At 36.6% G+C, this 17,266-nt stretch overlaps 2 protein-coding genes across 3 annotated transcripts in view; both read right to left on the bottom strand.

Annotated features, from left to right (window-relative positions):
• Positions 1-4,089, bottom strand: part of Tcea1 (transcription elongation factor A1) — a 52,062-nt gene extending 47,973 nt beyond the window's left edge. The window contains exon 1 of the mRNA XM_019205565.2: positions 4,078-4,089. Within this exon, the coding sequence (XP_019061110.2) occupies positions 4,078-4,089 (12 nt within the window). The remainder of the gene's footprint in view (positions 1-4,077) is intronic.
• A 2,159-nt stretch (positions 4,090-6,248) lies between these two features.
• The window catches only part of Lypla1 (lysophospholipase 1), a 34,522-nt gene continuing 23,504 nt past the window's right edge, over positions 6,249-17,266 (bottom strand). For both annotated transcript variants that reach the window (XM_010611110.1, XM_010611109.2), the window contains exons 3-8: positions 16,607-16,654; positions 14,717-14,787; positions 13,438-13,511; positions 11,084-11,185; positions 9,568-9,744; positions 6,249-6,771 (exon numbers count right to left, since the gene is read on the bottom strand). In XM_010611110.1, the coding sequence (XP_010609412.1) occupies positions 6,718-6,771; positions 9,568-9,744; positions 11,084-11,185; positions 13,438-13,511; positions 14,717-14,787; positions 16,607-16,647 (519 nt within the window). In that variant the 5' untranslated portion in view covers positions 16,648-16,654 and the 3' untranslated portion in view covers positions 6,249-6,717. The remainder of the gene's footprint in view (positions 6,772-9,567; positions 9,745-11,083; positions 11,186-13,437; positions 13,512-14,716; positions 14,788-16,606; positions 16,655-17,266) is intronic.

The following is a 17,266-nucleotide window of genomic DNA, read 5'->3' as shown; positions in this document are numbered from 1 at the left end:
GCGCGCCTTGCAGGCGCGACCAATAGACCGCAGATAGCCGAGGAGGGGCGGGGCGAGCCGACTGTCCTGCCAGGCTGGCGTCTGGAGGATGGCTGCCTCGCGTTTTGCCGCGCGTTAGTCTCAAGTCCCGCCTCCGCACAGCCGAGAAACAAACGGCAGGGGTAGGATTTAACCTGCTGTGTTACAGTACAGCGTGGAGGTTAGAACCTATGCAAAACCACGAATCTCGAATCCCGGGCGGGTTCAGAGAATGGAACTTTGGCTGTTTTAAAATCAGTGGGATGGCCGAGGGCGGTGGTGCACTCCCGAAATTCCAGCACTCGCCAGTCTGAGGCAGGATTGCTGAGGGTTCAAGGCCAGCCTGGGATATATAGTGAGGTCAGGACCAGCCTGACCTACAAAGCGAGACCTTGTCTCAAAAAAAAAAAAAAAAAAAAAAAAAAAAAAAAAAAAAAAAAAAAGAAAGAAAAAGTAAAAAAAGTCGGTGGAGGCGGGGCGGAGATTTAGTTCAGTGGTTCTGCCGCCTGCTTGGCAAATGCAAGGTCTGGAGTTTGATCCCAGGTACCAAAAAGAAAAGAAAAGAAAAAAAAAGTGAGACATACTGTAGCTTTCTCTTCTATTGCTGAATATCCTATGGCCCTGCCTTATTTTATTTAACTATTCTTCAGTGTTGGACATTTTTTTACCACATTTTTTGCTATTAGACATAATGCTATGAACATTCAAGTTTTTGTAGGAACATTTGTTCATTGCTTTAAAGTTCACCTCTATAGCTAATCCAGTTTATTTTTGGTATTTTGTCATATCTTTCCAATCCCTTCACTTTCAGTCTTTCTGTGCCTTTATATTAGATGTCTCTCAAAATTAAAATATAACGGTATCATTCTTCTGTCTAATCTGATAATCTAATCTTACTGGCAACCTTAGTCCACTGATAATTGTAATTACTATTACTTTCGGATTTGTGTCTATTACAGTGTATCTATCACCATGTCTGGCTTAAAAATTTTTTTCATCCACATGTAGTGGCACTTGTAATCCCAGCACTGAGGAGGCTGAAGCAAGAGGATTGCCGCATGAAGCCAGCCTGAACTATTGAGACATTGTCCCCCAAAGTTAAAATTTTAATTTGTTTTTCATTGCATTGAAGTCCAATCGGCCAATTTTTTTTTTCTTGTAGGGAGTATGCTTTTGTCATATTTAAGAATACTTAAAGCTGTAAGTTCTGAATAACTGTTTTCTAAATTTTAGAATTTACATTTGATATTTAAATCTAAGATTCATTTTATATCTGGCATAAAGTGGGTGGGGATGTTGTTTTGTCTTGGTTTTGGTACCAGGGATCAAACTCAGGATCTGGCACCTCCAAGGCAGGTGGTGGCACCACTGAGCTAAATCCCCTGCCCTGTTCTTGAGACAGGGTCTCACTTCGTAGTTCAGGCTGGCCTTGAAATTGCAGTGATCCTCCTGCCTCTGCCTTTTGAGTGCTAGAATTACAGGCATTCCCCACTACCCAGGGCTGGTGTTAAGGTTTTGGTAGAAGGTGGGTTTTTTGGTTTTTCTTTTTTGTTTTGTTTTGGTTTGGTTTTTTTGCCTGTGGATACCAAACTGCTTCAGCACAATTTGTGGAATAACTATTCTTTCTCTTTTGTTTTTGTGCCTTTCAGAATTATTTCATTAAGTTCATCTCTGCCAATATCACAGTTTTGATTAGTCACTACTTAATCTTGTAATCTGGTGAAGTAATTTGCTTCCTTTCTTTTTAAACATCATTTAAATTATTCTAAGTTCTGTTGTCTGCCCACATAAATTTTAGAATCATCTTGTATATAATAATCATACTGGGGTTCTAATAGCCATTGCATTAAACTTGTGTTGGGGAGAGTTAGCACCTTTGCTATGTTGAGTCGTCCCCTATTTACTTTCTTATTACTTTAAAATGAAATACCTCAGGTAGGATAAGATTGTAAAGAGGTTTACTCTTGATTCATGAAGGTCCAAGGTTGAGGGGCTGCACCCAGTGATGGCTTTCTTGTTCGCAAAGTCTCGAGAGGATGCAGGGCATCACATGGCAGGAGACCACATTCATGTGTGCATCTTTTCTGGTCTCTCTCCCTAAACAGCCAGCAGGGCTCAGTAAGTGGTCCCTTGATCTTACCTAATTTTATTTTTCTCCTTCCTTCCCTCCCTCCCTTTTTTTCTCTTTTCCCCTCCCCTCCTCTACCAGAGATTGAACTCAGGACATTGCACTTGTGAAGCAGGCAGCAGAATCACTGAACTAAATCCCCGGCCCATTTTACCTAGTTTTATAACACCTCCCTAAAGCCCCAAACTCGAAACTTTTATCAAGTTAAATTTTTACTTTTTTTTTTTTTTGTACCCAGGTCTTTGCACTGCGCTACATCCCCCCACCCCAGCCCAACCATTTTTTAAGATAGGGTCTTGCTAAGTTGCTGAATTGCCGAGGCTGGGCTTGAACTTTTGGTCCTCTTGCTTTAGCCTTCTAGAGTTCTGGGATTACTACTGTGTGCCACAACACCCAGCTAATTTCCACCCTCTTACTAACCCACCATAGTGATTAAATTTCAACAGTGAACCTTGTGGTACACATCCAAACCCTAACCAAACTGTAGCACAATCCATTAGAATGATGTCCATCTCTTCTTTAGATTTTTTTTATGTATTTCATCAGTATTTAATAGTTTAACCTCCAAAATATTGATTTTTACTAAATATTTTTTGAGTAATTGTCATTTTATTTTTTGATTTCCACATCCTAACTGCTAGTATATAAAATCCATGGGGCAGGGGAATGGGGAAAAATAAGAATCAAGATATATTACGTAAAGGTACAAATTCTCAATCACGAATGTCATATAGTATACCTAAAATATACCAATAAAATTAATGAATAAAAGAAATAAATAAATAACATCCATGGGGGGGTTGCACTTGAGAATTGAACCCAAGGCCTTCATATGGAGATATGTATGTTCTGAATATATGTAATCAACTTTTAAACATTTTGAGACAGGGTCTAACTCACTAAATCGCCCAGGGTGGGCTTCAGCTTGATACTCCTGCCCGACCTCCCAGACTGCTGGTATTGTCATGTGCCACCACTCAGCAAAATCCAATTAATTTTCCATTGTACTTTTTATTCAGTATTTTAGTCCCCAAATATTATTGGTTACCCAAATGCTTCCTCTTTGTTCTCCATTCTTTTTATCTTTCCTCTTGTTCACTTTTCTTCCCAAAGGACATCTTTTTAAAGTTCTACCATTAGTCTTTGTTCTTATAAATTTCCCATTTTAAAAAATGATTTATTGTCTTAACTTTACTTGTAAAGGAAATTCCAAATTGTCAGTTTTTCTCCAGCTTTGGTAATATTACTCCTTTGTTATTCCTTTAATACTTTTTGACTTCTAGCTGTGGTTTTCTTAACTCTACCACATGGTTCATTTTCCTAGTTGCTATTACCAATCTTTAAGTGTCAGGGATCGAACTTAGGACCTTGTGCTTGCCAGGCAGTCACGGTGCCACTGAGCTAAATCCCCAGTGTTGTTCGGCTTTTCTTCATAGTGTGTCCTTAAGATCTTGCTTATCCAACTAGTAATTTATTTCTTCCCTCAAAACCTTATTTCCTCAAGTTTGGAAAAATTTCAACCATTTTATCATCAAATACTGCTTCTCTCATTGTTTTATCCTTCTGGAATTTTCACTTTAACTTCATATTGGATGTCTTATTGGTATAGTCTCTTACTCTTCCTTGTTCCGAGTGAATTCTACAGATTTCAGTTATCTTGGGCCTAGTACAGTTTAACTCATCCACTTGACAGGCCATAGATTAACATGATGGGAAATTTGAAGAATGGGTCCAGAGCTTCAGGTTGAGAATAAGATAAAGTTCTAGAGGTGGATAATGGTGATGGTTGCAATGATGATGAATACTTAATGCCACTGCATTCTACACTTAAAATGGTGACTTTATATATGTTCTAACATCATGAAATTTTTGAATAAGCAATATGTATTAAGGGCAGTTTTGCTCTCTCTCTCACACCTTTCCTTCCTCACCTCATTTTTCATGTTCCACAATCATAATAATAATTTATTAGACTCTTCAGTATTCTTTTAGTATGTGATTTTATTTATTTTGGGGGGAGGGGTTCTGGGGATCAAACTCAGGACCTTGTGCTTGTGAGGCAGGCATGATGCCACTGAGCTAAATCCCCAGCCCTAGTAGGTGATTTTATGGGGGGGGGTTAATCAGGAATCGAACTTGGGCTCTAGTATGTGATTTTTTAAAAACTATTGTCTTACTTTTTCCAGACCAACAAAAAGATCACAGATCAATTTTAAGTATTCAAAAGCTATGTAAGAGAGCCAGGGATTTAGCTCAGTGGTGCCACTGCCTTGCCTGCCTTGCAAGTGCAAGGTCCAGAGTTCTATCCCTGGTACAAAAAAAAAGGACTATGTAAGAGGTGAAACAAAAAGGATTCCTGTACTACAAAAGTTAGAACTGAATGGTGAAATACAGGGTAAACACAATTGGATAACCCACTGACTAAAACATTAAAGGAAAAGACCATATAACCTTCTTAACTAGGTTATAAACAATGAAAACCAAATATGGTAGTTTTTTAATTAGCAGAGTAACTGCTATTACATTAAATAAAACTGAATAACATTATTTCTCATGGCTTACTCCATTCCAAGCTAATCACACCATTATCAAAATTTCTCTCCTACGTATTTCCTTCTTTGAGGGTGAGGGACCAGGGATCAAACTCAAGATTTAACTTGGGACCTTGTGCTCGAGAGGCAGGCAGCAGAACAACAGAGCTCAATCCCTGGTCCCCCAGTGTATTTTCTTATGGCTACATTGTTTTCCTCCTTTTAAAACATGAGAGACTTCTACTCCAAAGTAAATCCTAAAGGTAATACTCAAAAAGTGTCACAGAGAAGTCAGAATTCTATTTTATTTCACATTGATAGAAACCATGAAAAACATTTACATTGCCCCACATTACAGCACAACATTTTAATGGAATATTTGTTGCTATAAATAAGATCTTACTGATCTGTATAAGTGAAATATGTCTACAGTTCTTTAAGGTAAAGCAGAATGACATAATAAATGATTGTTTAAAATTTTTAAATCCAGATAAACATATGGCTTCATTATAAACATCCTATGTAGTCCATTACCAGATTATTTCCATAACCAATTAGCACTGTAAAGATGCATTCTTAACATTATTTTGGTAAGATGAAATACAGCAGAAAATTAACATAATTCAGCAATATTAAGCATATATTTTGCTACAATTTTAAACTGTATAGTAACTATATCATATTTATAGAGTTCTGAGTAACTTTTACTACCCCAAAATTTGTTTTCAAATAATTTTTTACTATTAATCTGGAAATTTTGACTATTTAAAATCAAACTATTTGTTTTTATGTTTGCATGAAAGTCTAAGTTTTAAAAATAATCTGAAGTAAAAATTTCAAATAAGACCATTGACAAATAAAAATAAAGCAAATTTATTTAATGGATTGTTTTTTCTAAAGTAGTTGGCTTCAAACATATGTACAGAAAAGTAAAACTGCAGCAAGGCGATACAATAAGAAATTAGTTTTTAAGATCAGTCTTAAATATTTCTGTACATATCAGAATATGTCTAATTATTCATTCAACTGCTTACAGAAAAATAATATTTTATTATCTGAATTGAAGATTCTAAATAAGTCTAAATTTGAACTAAAGTACAATTATTTGAATTATATAATATAAGAAGTTTAAGTGATGGTTGCTTTCTTTTATTTTTAAAATTATATAGATTTCAAATACCATGTGTCTGTAATTTAGAATGTCAAATTACAGCATGTATTGACAGTAGATGGCAGGGAGGCAATATATTTAGTCAGTTATGAAGTATAATCATGAAAGAAAACATTTTTTTCTTGAGAAGAGAAAATACTAAATAGAAATACTTTCAAGGAGGGCTGGGGATTTAGTGCAGTGGTTCCGGTGCCTGCCTTGCAAGTGCAAGGGCCCAACTTTGATCCCCGGTACACCAAAAAGAAGAAAGAAAGAAATACTATCAAGGAAAAGAAAAACCTGGTCCCTCAAATAAAGGGGCCATTAAATGAAGAGAGCAATGTTACTCTTTACTGACAAAAGCATTATCCTTATTATCAAGGATAATGTAATAATAACTAATTCCTATGTATTACAATCACTATGTATAATGAACATATATAGAAAAATACAGACATTGAACGGTGACTAAGCAATTTTGGAATAAATCCATAGGGTAAGTCACAGCATGCACAGATCATTTATACCTAAACCATTTTATCTGAACAAATTATCATTAGCATACTGGTAATTTTCAAGTGATGTAATAAAAAAATCTTGTTGCAGTATTTTAGTATTTTGCTGAATTATATCTGAGAAAAAGAACCTAGCTGCCTCACCTATTTTAATACTGGTATATTCTGAATCACATTATACAAATACATGTATAGAAAGCTTAAAAGATCATACATTTCCCACAAGGAAATGTTATTTATTATATATCATTGATGTGTATTTGAAAAACATTTTAACACTGCAAAGATTAGAAGTTTTAAGATCGGGCATGGGAAAAAGTTTATACTCTACTACAATGCTGCTGGTGTACTTCTACACAAGGCCTCTTGGCAACGTCAATCAATTGGAGGTAGGAGTTTATCAATGAATTGCTTGACATCCATCATTTCCTGTTTGGAATAAAGTGATTTAATAAGCAGCTATATAAGTCAGAATCCTCAGTATAATGTCATTAACAAAATCCATCTGGTGTGCATACATAAAGTGAAACCACGTTTTTATTACTACAATAAAAAGACAAAACTGAGGCTACAGTAGAAACTCAGAATATTCTCTATGATGACTACTATTTTACACTGAAACAACTCCCATCTATTATCTAGTTCCACGAAAATGGCATGCATTTTCCCATACTTATATAAAACATTGGAGAGTGAGGAAGCATAGACGTGACAGTCCCTATACTGAGAAGTCTCATTAAGCATACAATCATAGGGCCAGGGATTTGGCTCAGTGGTTCCGCCGCCTGCCATGCAAGTACAAGGGCCCGAGTTCGATCCCCGGTACCAAAAAAAAAAGCACACAATCACTGACAACAAATTATAGTAAAATGCCTAGCTTCTCATTAGACTAAAATGCAAAATACATAGTTTAAACTATTTTGTGCCTTTCAGCATGAACCTCACAGAGCACTGGAAAGATGTGAATATGAATACACCAAGGATTTATTATAGAATAAACTTTCTCTTGGAAAATTTCTATATCAAGCTTAGTTTTCTTACCTCCCAATATCAGCTCTTATATTTCAAGGCTTTACCACTCCACAAATTAGCCACACACAGAATCTGTAAACTTTTAGTCTCTCAGAAAGGAGCCTCAGAATGAAAGTGTTTCACTTTACAACACCCTAAGTCCTGACAGTTTCCTGTGATACCACCTCTCCCTTCTTACCACGCCTTACTTTCTGCCCCTGCTCTTTCAGTCGAGTCCTCAAATGTGATCCCACAGCACTCACCTATGTGCAGGGGTACTTGAGACACACTGGTTGCCCAGTCCTTAATGGGTGATCATGGTGCCATCGCCCTCCCCACCTCGCTTTACTGGATTCAATACTTCAGGTCTTCATTTTAGTAGGGAAACACCCTAGGATCCTAGGCCCTGTTGTCTCTGGATATATTACTGCCTATGCTCCTAAAGCAAATGATTTAACCATGTGAGGGGTTATACACAGTGCTGCTGGCTCAAAACTACTTATTGCTTAGCAATTTAATCAATTTTTATTCTAGACATCTTCAAGCCCCCCAAATTACCCAGGCCTCCTACATTCTTTATGAACTGACCACATATCCTACTTTACTGAAGGGATAAAGAACATTGAATGTAAGCACCCAAGAACTCTCTTCCCTATCTTGACATCTCCAGTTTATACTTACCTATCCTCTTCTAACCTGATTTTAGACTATTTTCTCCTTTTTAAGGTAGCACAACCTATGGTCCTTGTTCTATTTTATTTTCCTTCTAACACTTTCTATCAAATATCTTCTTACTGCATCTTCTTCCTCCTCCATACTCATAAAGACTTCCTACTCTTCTTCCTCTTTATCAAAACCTTTTTTAAAAGGTCTGTGCACACCACCTCTATTTCATTCTCCTCCCCACACCACCACAGTTCACTGAAGTTTCCCTCTCCTTCCCCAAACATTCAAGGTCATGGGTAGATAGTTTCTTCCTGAGCTATTTCTCCTTAATCCTTCTCTAAAATACATGACTGTGCTCCCTCTTAATCTAATTATATCACCCAGAGTTCTATCCCTCAGCTTTTTTCCTCATGATGTTCTCTCCTAATTCATAGATCAACAATTCTGATGATTACTGTGTTCCAAATCTCCTTTTATAGGCATGAGATTCAGACAAGTATTTCCAAAATCCTATTTTGATATATTTACTTAACTCAAAATTATCTCCTTCCTATTACTCAAAAACTATTCTTATACTTCTTAGTCATCTGAGCTACAAATCTAAGGCCTCTTGGTAACCTTTCCCAATGCTCAGAATTAACCTCTAAATCCTATTAGATTCTGCTTCACCTTGTTTAGGATATAAATTAGATTACCCCTCACTGCCATCAAACCACTGATGGCTTCTTGTTGCCTAAGAAAAACTCCCTCTCTTCACTACAACATAAAAGCTTTCTACAAGTGAGTCCCTTGATCCCCATATCTATCCTATCACATCTAGCTTTATCACACCAGCCCAACAGTCCCTTTCCTGAATATTTGCTATCCAAATGTTGACTCATTCTTTTTTTGGGGGGGTACCAGGGAATCAAACTCAGGTCCTTGTGCTTGCAAGGCAGGTGGCAGAAGCACTGAGCTAAATCCCCAGCCCCCAAATGTGACTCATTCTTCAAAATCTAGCTCTTTCATCATGACCTAGGTGCCTAAGATAAAATTAATTTCACTCTAAGTTTTTTAGGGCATGTTTCAAAAATTGCTCATACTCTGTTTTCTGCATAACTTCTTGTATATACATTTTTTTCATATATTAAACTGTATACAATTTTTTTTTTGAGACAGGGTCTCACTATGTAGTTCAGACTGAACTGGAACTCACTATGTAGCCCACGCTGGTCTTGAACTCACAGCAATCCTCCTGCCTCAGCCTCCCGAGTGCTGGGATTACAGGCATGTGCCACCACGCCCGGCTCTAAACCGCATACAATTTTAAGAAATAGAATATTTACTACTCATCTTTGAATTATGTACAGTGATTATGCATAATAAGCAATCAGATATTTGTTGAATTTAATTGAATAAACTTTCATTGAAAGTCCTGATAACTTATTTGATATAAATTCATAGTTATTCCTTTATATCACACCAAGAGGTTAAATGACATCCACTATGAAAATAATCACATGGAAGAAGCCGTAATTCTAGCTATAATCACAGCTTCCAGATACCTACCTGTTGACATGAACTATGCATCATGCCTTGATAGCTTTTGAAGGTTACATTGGCTGGATTTACCAATGATTTTAGTTTTTCAACAGTAAGGGAACCAAACATTAGGGGAACTAAAGGGTCGCAATCTCCATGGCACTGGAGAATAGAAATATCTTTGTTAACACCACTGATAGGACCCTGCAAAAAAAAAAAAACAAAAACTAATATTGGTCAAGCATATAAAGCATTATGCTGAATATTTAAAACTATATTTAGATATGCACATACATGTATTATTTATACTTGAGGTTATATTTGGCCAAAGAAATAAAATTTTTTCCATTCCTATATTCGTCATATCCCTTTATTCAAATGTTTATAGAATACATGATTACTTTGCCTTATATTAATACATATATTTATTTATTTATTTATTTATTTATTTTGGTACCAGGGATTGAACTCCGGTCCTTGTGCTTGTGAGGCAGGCAGTGGAACCATTGAGCTAAATCCCTGGCCCTAATACATACATTTCTGGTGAATTTGTTTCTTGAAGCCAATTCTATCTTAATTCATCTTTATATTTTCAGTGTTTTGTAATGAAAGGTAATCAATTACTTTCAGTATTATGTTTCTTCATTTTCTATGTTATATAAATAAGAATGTTAATAAACAATACATATTATGTATAAGATATCAAGTTATGAAATAGTAACAAGCCCAAACTCCCTAAATTTAAAAGTTAACTCAACTAGGGGTGTGGCTCAGTGGTTATCTATCTATCTCATATGGGGATCGAACGCCAGGGTTCACACATGCTAGGCTAGCATTCCCCCATGGAGCTACCCCTAGCCCAAACAGTGAATATCCTAAAATGTATCAAATCTTCAAATACAAGATTTATCACAGTTTCTTATTTGACTCTGTGTAACTCATAAAGACAGTATAGTGTAGCAATAAAGCCTAGTAACATATCACAAACATCTAAAGAATATTTTTTATAAAAAAAAAAGGTGACTTGGAGCCAGGTGTGGTGGCGCACACCTTTAATACCAGTACTTGGGAGGCTGAGGCAGGAGGATCGCTCTGAGTTATGGACTACATAGTGAGTTTCAGGTCAGTCTCAACTACTAGTGAGACCCTGTCTCAAAACAAACAAAAAAACAAAAGCAAAAAAAAAGGTGACTCAGGCCAGGGAATTAGCTCAGTGGTGCCAAGGCTGCCTCACAAGCACAAGGTCCTGAGTTTGATCCCTCATACCAGAAAAAATAAAATAAAAAAAAGGTGACTAAGGTAAACTGTGGACTTTGGTTGGCCATGATGTGTCATTGCAGATTTACCATTATATGAAGGTGCCACGGTGGGCTGTGCAACATGGGGACATGGCAACTATGTACTTTCTACCAATTTTGCTAAAATCCTAAAACTGCTCTAAAAACCCCTAAAGTTTATTAATTAAATTTAAAAAGATGACCTTCTCCCAACATTATCTACTTTTTAGCTCAGTAATCTCATGTTTTGGGACGAACCAGACTACCTGTGGAAATGAAGCCCGAAGTGGAAGCCAGCAGCTAAGTGCAGTGACACCAGCCAGTTTCTGCTGTGTGGTTAGAGCAGTGTACAAAGACAAAGCTCCTCCCTGGAAAGAAAGCAGGGAAAAGTCAATGGAATACACACACTGCCAAGAACAATGTAAAAGATTTCTTGTCATTAAGGTTTATTTAAGGAAATCAAACTGGGTGGTTGATGTTAAATCAAATCAGGCAAATATTGGAAATATATACTCATAAAGGACACCATTTCCTACACCAAAAAGAACACTCATACTACTGACATTACTTTCTACAATAAGAATTCAAGATAAGGATTCTGTAGCAGACACCTTCACATTATCATCCCAGCCAGCTTGCAAGACCATGTCTGAGGAACTACTTTCATGTCAGCCATCTAGATGTCCTGTCACTAACCATGCCCATGAGTCACTATGCCACACGAGGACGTGAGAATTTTTCTCATTCCAGACAGTGATATATCCTTTCTTCTAGAACTGTGGAACTGAGATTCAGTGACTGCCTGCCAGTCTCTGTGTAAATGGAACTGTAACATGTAAATTCAACAGCTGGAAAAGGAACAGGCTGTAAAAGCTAAAAGGCCAATAATCGATGGAGAGGCAATAAAGCAGATGAGCAAGGAAACAGAGATCAAGATGGAGAGAAACATTCGGATGCCTTTTGAAGTCCAAGCTACTGAGGATTTGCAATATTGTGATCCATAGTTTCCTTGAAAGGCCACAGACTCCTAACTTCCTCCTTTTTTCTTCTCTTCTCCCCTCCCAGAACTCCGCACACACACATGCTCTTATACTAGGGACTGAATGCAGGGCCTTCGCACTGAGCTATATCCCCAAAACTTATTTATTTTGAGAAAGGGTCTCAGCTAAGCACCCAGTCTAGGTTTGAATTACAGGCAGCACTATGTGCTTAGCTCTTTCTTATTTAAAGTATTTTAGAAATTTGTTTCTATAAGCTATAATCAATGAATCTCAAATAAAATTTCTATGCATACTTCTTTTGAGTCAAGCATTACTTTCTATGTTTGTGTCAAGATGTGTACTATTATATTAAACCACTTCAAGAAACACCACATTAATAATACCTTATTGTATTGTATCAACAACATATCTTTTCTATTGAATTATACTGTCTAAATATTTCCAGAATTCTTTTTATTTATTCCAGAATTCTTACATTTCCCTTAGCAATGTCATCAAAACAGTAAGTTGTTTATTTAGAAGATTTAAAAGAGATCAGAAGCTAAAGCATTCTGAATATGGGTTACATGGAAACGTGAAGAGCCGAAGTAAAGATGCAAGATCAATTATAAGGAAACTTACTATTGAGAAACTATAGATGATTAGAGAAAAGATAGAGAGAGGAAGAAAGATGTCAAAAGAAACATTACATGTTTACATCTAAAATCTATTTCAAATGCTCCAAAAGGGGAAGAAATTCTCTTATATCACTACCTTACTGTTCCTATTACTAGCCTCCTCCTAAGTCATAGAACTGAGGCCTATGTTATTAAGAGTTCTGTTTAAACAGGTATACAGAGTGCTAACTTAGAAACCTAACTATATAGCATTTTATAGTTATTTAAGAAAATACATTCCTGAGGCAGGGATTTAGCTTAGTGGTTCCACTGCCTTGCCTTGCAAGCACAAGGAACTGAGTTCAATCCCTGCTACCAAAAAAAAAAAACAAAAGAAAGAAAAAAGAAAATACATTCCAGGTCTACCAAGTGATGAAGGGGTAGGGAGAAAGAATAGGGACAGAAAAAGAATTAAGATAGGGATGGGGATTTGGCTCAGTGGTTCCGCTGCCTGCCTTGCAAGTACAACGGCCCAACTTCGATCTCTGGTACAAAAAAAAAAAAATATGTACCAACTCTTCATGATGCATGTAATCGCTGCATACTGCAAATATGTACTAATAAAAATAAAAATGTTTAAAAAAGAAAATATATTCCAGGTCTACATCATTTTACTTAATAAAAATAAAAGTAAAGACTATTGCTGACAACAGAAAATGATTAAAGTAAAAAAGTATACAAGTAATTAATTAGTTCCAGTCCAATCAAACTTATTTCAGTTTTAATATAAGTCAAGAACTTATACCATCTTCTAAAAAAGGACTCTTTGGCCAGGGATTTAGCTCAGTGGTTCTACCACCCGTCTTTTAAGCGCAAGGGCCTGAGTTCGATCCCTGGTAACAAAAATAAATACATAAATAAATAAATAAGGACTCTTCCATAGAAAAAGGATTGAAACCATAGACTTCTAGATTAATAAACAGATAGTACACACATAGACATACCACCCAAATTTTATCTTACCTGAGAAAATCCTCCCAAAATAATCCTGTTAGAAGGAATGCCATTCTTCACTTCTTGCTCTATTAAAGCTCTTACTAAAAACAAAAAAATTAAACATATACCTTCAGAATTAAGCTCCTTAACACAATTTAAAATAGAAAAAAATAATACCAAAGCACATAGCATAGTCAGGATGGAAATTCATGAAAAACTTGAGACATTCCATAAAATACAAAATTAGAATGTATTTTCATTATGAAAGTGCTCAGATTTTGCAGGTGTTACTTAACCCAAAATTTCAGTAAGTTCTGTAATATACTTTCTAATAATAGTTCCCTCTCTTCAAAAGATGGATATTCTTGGGGCCAGGGATTTAGCTCAGTGGCAATGCACCTGCTTCATAAGTGCAAGGTCCTGAGTTCGATTCTCCAGTACCAAAACAAAACAAAACAAAAAAACAACAAAAAGAAAGACGGATATTCTTATATTTATTTATGGTTAATTTAGCTCATGTATATTTTATATTTCTTCAATAAATCAGAGGGTGCCGTGGATTTAGCTCATTGGCTCCATTGCCTACCTTGCAAGCACAAGGTCCCCAGTTTGATCCCTGGTACCAAAAAAAACAAAAACAAAAACAAAAAAAAGAAAAACAAAAATAAATCAGAGGGTATTTGCACCTAAAAGCTGTCATTTTAAATAGTAAACAAATTGCTATAGTTAAATAAATAGTTAAATAGTTATATATAGTTAAATAAATTATAATTTGTGATTTACAGTTTGGGGAGTTTTTGGGGGATACCAGGGATCAAACTCAGGACTGTGTGCTTGGGAGCCAGGTGTGGTGCCACTGCATTAAATCCCCTGCCCTACGGGTTTTGTTCTTTTTAGGACATATGGCCTTCACACTGGACTACACCCTCCAAACCCCAGACCCCTCTTATTGAGACAGGGTCTCAATAAGTTGCTATGTAGCCTAGGCTGGGTGCAACCTTGCAGTCCTATTAGTGCTGTTTTCTCCATTGCCTATATAAATCAAAGCAAAATTCTTATGTACCTGACAGAGCAGAAGCTTAATAAATGCCACTCCTCCTCATCTACCTCACCTCCACTGACCATAGTTAAGTGAGTCTATGTTGATTTGGAGGCAAACAAGTTAAGAGTGATCAGACAGGAACGAAATAGCACTACCTACTGGGATCATGGAATGTGCCACATTTAATCAGTATTACTGTTAACTAGAGAATCTATTAAAGCATTTACAAATGCAATTATCTTTATAAAAATTTTCTAAACTTACCATTTTCTGCTGCTCGTTTAATCCCAGGTTCATCCTCCTGAGAATCTGGTGAAAGCCCAATGATATCAAACCTAGAAAATAAGGCCAAATCCATTTGATTTTAAGTCTATTCTTCTTAAGCGTGTTTTACTAAATTAATGGTAGTCTATATAAAAAGCACTAAGCAAGCAGAGACATTTCCCAGAACAAAAACTTAAAATGTCTACAGAGGCTATATAATTAACCTGAATCTGATATTCTTTTTTTTTGAGACAGGGTCTCACTATGTAGTTGAGACTGACCTGGACTCACTATGTAGCTCAGGCTGGTCTCGAACTCACAGCGATCCTCCTGCCTCAGCCTCCCAAGTGCTGGGGTTATAGGCGTGCGCCACCACACCTGGCTGAATCTGACATTCTGTATGATCCTCTCACTCCAACTAGATATGGATTCTAATGTTAAAAAACCACAATGTCATATAATTTTAAGGCAAGAGTAGCCTAAAAAAATACTTAGTTCAATCTTACACTCAACCCACAATCCTGAGTTTTTTTAATGAATTCCAGCTATTAATGTGCTCTTCTATTGTCAATTTTCTGTACCATGTTGCTCTTTCACGCACTACCTCAGACCTATCAAACGTACGTATTTACACAGTGTATGTATTTATCCATTTTTCAAAACTTTTGATTTGCATTGTACCCACCTCAAACCAAAAACCAAGGGAAGCCTTCTTTCAGGACTTTGTACTTTTCTATGAGATTGTATGCTCACATTATGGACACTTACACAGAGAAGAAACTTGCTCTATTTGCTAACCATGAAGTGTATAAGGAATGTGAGAATAACTTGAGAGGGATAAAAGGGAAGTAATTGCCTTAAAAACTAGTGAGCTCTGAGTGAAGGCAAAAAGCTGGAAGGATGATGACGCCATGGCTTAATCAGAGTGTATACCAATGGGACCACTCACATATTCAGTTACTGACATCAATAAAGGCGTACAAAGCCATAAGAGATTTTCTGACAATACTTCTATTCACTCATTCTCTCCTGTTTCTTTACCTGTTTGAACAGCTCCTTAAAAAATCTAAAGCCATACAAATTTAGGGGCCGGGGTTTAGCTCAGTGATTCTGCCACCTGCCTCGCAAGAACAAGGTCCCGGGTTCCCCAGTACCAAAAAAATGAAAACCAAAAAAAAAAACAAAAAACAAAAAAAACTTAAATAAGAAAGTTTAACTTTAAAGTTAATTATGTAACCTTGCAATTTAAAATAGCTAAACAAACAAAAATAAATAAATAAAATAAAATAGCTAAACAAAGCCAGGTATGGTGGCACATGTTTGTAATCCCAGCACTGTCACAGGGAAGGTGAGGCAGGATAATTCCAAGTTTGAGCCCAACCTGGGCAACTCTGACTTAGTGAGACTCTGTCTCAAAAAAAAAAGTATAAAAACTGCTCAGAATGTGACTCAGTGCAAAGGTCCTCAGTTCATACCCTGAACAGAAGAAAAACACAAAAAAAGAACAGAAAAAAACAGTTAAACAAAAATTGTGCATAGGGCTGGGGATTTAGCTCAGAGGCACCAAGCCTGCTTTACAAGCTTAAGGTCCTGAGCTCAATTCTTGATATCCAGTACCAAAACAAAAAAAAAACTGTGCATAAAAGCACTTCAGGGGCTGGAGATGTAGCTCAGCTGTGCTGCAGCTGCCTAGTCCTGAGTTCAACACTCCCACACACACCAGAAAAAAAAAAGCGTTTCTGACAGGGCCAGGGATTTAGCTCAGTGGTACAATGCCTGCCTGGCAAGCGTGAGGCCCTGAGTTCAATTCCTGATAGCTAAATAAATAAATAAAAGCACTTCTGATAAAAGACTAAAATGTTCTTAATGAACAAGTAAATTCTTACTTACCAAGAGGGCATAGCCATGTTCATATTTAATGTCACAGGCATAACTGGCCTACAAAGGAAAGAAAAACAGAAAAATAAGAGTACCAAAACACAATAAATTACATCATCTAAAACAGGTAGTTACTTGAGGCTACATAAAACTCTATGCTATTTTTTTTTGTTTTGTTTTGTTTTTGGTACTAGGCACAGAACTCAGGACCTCACGCTTGCGAGGCAGGCATGGTGCCACTAAGCTAAATCCCCAGCCCTCTATGCTACTATTTTCACATGAGCTGTTTTAAGCATACACACCTGAATAATCCTGTTATTTACACCCTCCCAAATGTGTTCTGAAGACATAGCAGTAGTCACAAAGGATTAAGCTTCGGCAAATATATTTTTTTTTTCCTTTTTTAATGCCCTTAACATTTGTAACTTCTCAGACAGGAGAAAGAAAACTAGGAATCAAGACAGATGGAAATGCATAAAATGTGACTCTGGTGACAGCAATTTATTTCACAGATACCCTACCATCAATTCCCATTTCTCAGATTATATTTTACTTATTGTCTATCTCTTAACTACACACCTGCCCTAAATAAGTTTCAGTTTTGCCTAAGTTTCCACCGCATCCAATTCAAGTCTGGAATTAAAAATATGCTTGACAATCTGAATTTAGCCA

This window comes from Fukomys damarensis, unplaced genomic scaffold (genome assembly GCF_012274545.1).
Source record: "Fukomys damarensis isolate Sample0158 unplaced genomic scaffold, DMR_v1.0_HiC HiC_scaffold_5, whole genome shotgun sequence".
NCBI lineage: Eukaryota > Metazoa > Chordata > Mammalia > Rodentia > Bathyergidae > Fukomys > Fukomys damarensis.
The sequence above is the reverse complement of the archived record's forward strand: the minus strand, read 5'-3'. Positions and strand labels throughout refer to the sequence as shown.